At 47.8% G+C, this 2,994-nt stretch overlaps 1 protein-coding gene across 1 annotated transcript in view; it reads right to left on the bottom strand.

Moving 5' to 3' along the window:
- The window catches only part of SPATA21 (spermatogenesis associated 21), a 54,798-nt gene that overhangs the window by 42,612 nt on the left and 9,192 nt on the right, over positions 1-2,994 (bottom strand). Inside the window, exon 3 of the mRNA XM_011939875.1 lies at positions 1,666-1,817. Within this exon, the coding sequence (XP_011795265.1) occupies positions 1,666-1,817 (152 nt within the window). The remainder of the gene's footprint in view (positions 1-1,665; positions 1,818-2,994) is intronic.

Raw genomic sequence — 2,994 nt, 5'->3', positions numbered from 1 at the left:
GCCTCCTGGGTTCAAGTGATTCTCCTGCCTTAGCCTCCCAAGTAGCTGGGATTACAGGCATGTGCCACCAAGCCCGGCTAATTTTATATTTTTAGTAGAGATGGGGTTTTGCCATGTTGGCCAGGTTGGTTTCAAATCCCTGACCTCAGGTGATCCTCCCACCTTGACCTCCCAAAGTTCTGGGATTGCAGGTGTGAGCCACTGTGGCTGGCCTAGTCTACTTTCTTCAATTAACATCATAGCCTATATTTCTCCTGTGCTAAAAATCCTTCAGAAACATGCTTTATATGTTTTTCACGTTCATTAAATGTATAAAATTCCATATTTTATAGATAACCATCATTAACCATTTCCCTGTTGTGTGGGCGCTTCAGGGGTTTCCAATTTTTTAGTATTTATTTTTTTTTTGTAGTTTTAGTAGAGGCGGGGTTTCATCATGTTGGCCAGGCTTCTCTTGAACTCCTGACCTCAGGTGATCCACTCACTTTGGCCTCCCAAAGTGCTGGGATTACAGGCGTGAGCCACCATGCCCGGCCCAATTTATTAGTATTTAAGATAATGTGACAGTGAAAATCTTTGTGCATAAAACTGCCTGAATCACCAACTATTTCCTCATGGGCTATTTCCAGAAATGGGTGAGGATAAAGGTAGTTTCAAGGCAGTTTAAACAAATTGCCACTTTGATTAAACAGGTATGCCTAAATGGTTTCTGTTTCCACCAGCGTGGTATGCAGTAGTTGTCTCAGTGGGCCTTGGACCTGGCTTGAGTTGTTTCTCCTAACTTTTCTTGTAGAGGAGGCTATTTAGGAGTTTCTGGTTATAGTCAAATCCAACTAAGCCAGCTAGTCTTTATTATTTCTATTACCCAAGCCTTTCACGTTGCCTTCTTTGGCTCGCTCTTGATTTTCTCTTTTTGAATATATTCTTGTTGTAGAAAAATTTAAAAATATATACAAAATTTAGAAAACAATTACATGTATATCTTTATGTGTTCCTGTGTCTCCCCACCTTTTTTTGTTCATTATTCTATTAATTCAGTGAATCAATATATATATATATATTTTTCTAAGACAGTCTCGCTCTGTCACCCAGGCTGGAGTACAGTGGCGCGATCTTGGCCCACTGCAAGCTCCGCCTCCTGGGTTCACTCCATTCTCCTGCCTCAGCCTCCCGAGTAGAGTAGCTGGGACTATAGGCGCCCACCACCACGCCTGGCTAATTTTTTGTTATTTTCAGTAGAGATGGAGTTTCACTGTGTTCGCCAGGATGGTCTCGATCTCCCGACCTCGTGATCTGCCCACCTCGGCCTCCCAAAGTGCTGGGATTATAGGCGTGAGCCACTGCGCCCGGCCTTAGTGAATCAATATTTATAGAACATTTACTATGCGTCAGGCATAGTACTAGGCACGAGGGCTTTGAGGCTGAACCAGGTACATGATGCTCCTCAAACAAGACACATAAAAGATGTTTGTGGTCTCGTTGGGGGAGTTCAGACAAAAGGTGAACACGAACTCCTTAGTGCAACCAGTGCAGTGAAAGAGAAGGACAAGGTGCTGTGGCAGGTGGAGCTGCCTTGGCCTGGGAGTTCTCCATTCTCTCTCCCTCGCAAGTGGGCTACAGGGTGTTGTCTCCTGGACCTGTTCTCTGGAAAGCCCCTCAGCTCACCCTGGTCTTGCTGGAGGCCTCTGCTCCTGTGTCCTGAGCTCTGAAGGCCCCTCCTTGAATGTGTCTCTGTATCTGGGCCCCTTCTCTGGCCCTCCTGCAGCTGATGAGAGCTGCTTCCTGCTGCCCACTTCCGAAGCATCTGGAAACATGACCTGGACAGAGATATCCATGGCACTGGCTTGAGGGCTGGCATTGAGTACCCATTCTAGAGCGATCCCTCCCACTCCTCCCTGGGCACTCTCCTGGCCTCAAGGATAGGGAGATCCCGTGCCTGACTGAGGAAGCTGTTGGAGAGGGGTGAGCAGGAACCAAGAGGCAGAGATGGGGGCTGGCCCTACTGTTGCTGTTGCTCAGCACTTAAGGCTCTGGTACGAACTAGAGTCCAGATTAGTACCCGAGACAAGGGGATTGCCCTAAGGACAGCTTGAAAGAGCACCCTGGGGGACCCCAAGACTCTCACAAGGTCCAAGAGAGGCCTTTGACAATTCCCATGCCTTCAAAACGCAGGCTGTAGTTTGAACTGAGTTTCTATTTCCTTTTTTGAGAGAGAGGTTCACTCTGTTGCCCAGGCTGGAGTGCAGTGTTGAGATCTTGGCTTACTGCAAACTTTACCTGCTGGGTTCAAGCGATTCTTGTGCCTCAGCTTCCCGAGTAGGTGGGATTAGAGGTGTGTGCCACCATGCCCAACTAATTTTTGTATTTTTGTTTTTTGTAGGCCAGGCCGGTCTCGAACTTCTGACCTCAAGCGATCCACCCGTCTCAGTCTCCTAAAGTGCTGGGCTTACAGGCATGAGCCACCGTGCCTGGCCTGAACTGGGTTTTGATCACTATCATGGTCTGTCACTCTCCTGCTGGGTGACCTGGAGCCAGTGATTGAGACCCAGCTCCAAGCATCACCAGAGTCAGCAAACTCCAAACAAATGGACTTGATTAATTGCCCTTGATATGATACAAGATTCTGATGTGAGCTAATACTAACAGGCACCTACTATGAGGCAGGGCCTGTGCTAGGTGCCTTCTAGGGATTTAACCCAGTTAGTCCTCACTGTAAAACAAATGAGGCTCGAAGGGGTGCAGTGACATGCCCAATGTCATACAGCTGGGTAAGTGGTGGGATTGGGACCCCATGACGATGCTTGTTGAAAAAATAAATGGGTGGGTGAAGGAAGCCCTGAATGTTCACCTCTAGCCTCTCTCCTAGCCTCCTCTTCCTAGCTTCCTCTCCTAACCTCCTCCCTCCAGGCCTTCTCCCTGCCCCAGGGAAAGCGAGGATTTATAACAGAGGCTACAGGGAACATACCCAAAGGCATGTTGACTCTTTTTTTTTTT

Source organism: Colobus angolensis, unplaced genomic scaffold, assembly GCF_000951035.1.
Source record: "Colobus angolensis palliatus isolate OR3802 unplaced genomic scaffold, Cang.pa_1.0 Scaffold185, whole genome shotgun sequence".
Lineage (NCBI taxonomy): Eukaryota > Metazoa > Chordata > Mammalia > Primates > Cercopithecidae > Colobus > Colobus angolensis.
Note: the sequence above shows the minus strand (reverse complement) of the source record. Positions and strands in the feature narration are given on the sequence as shown.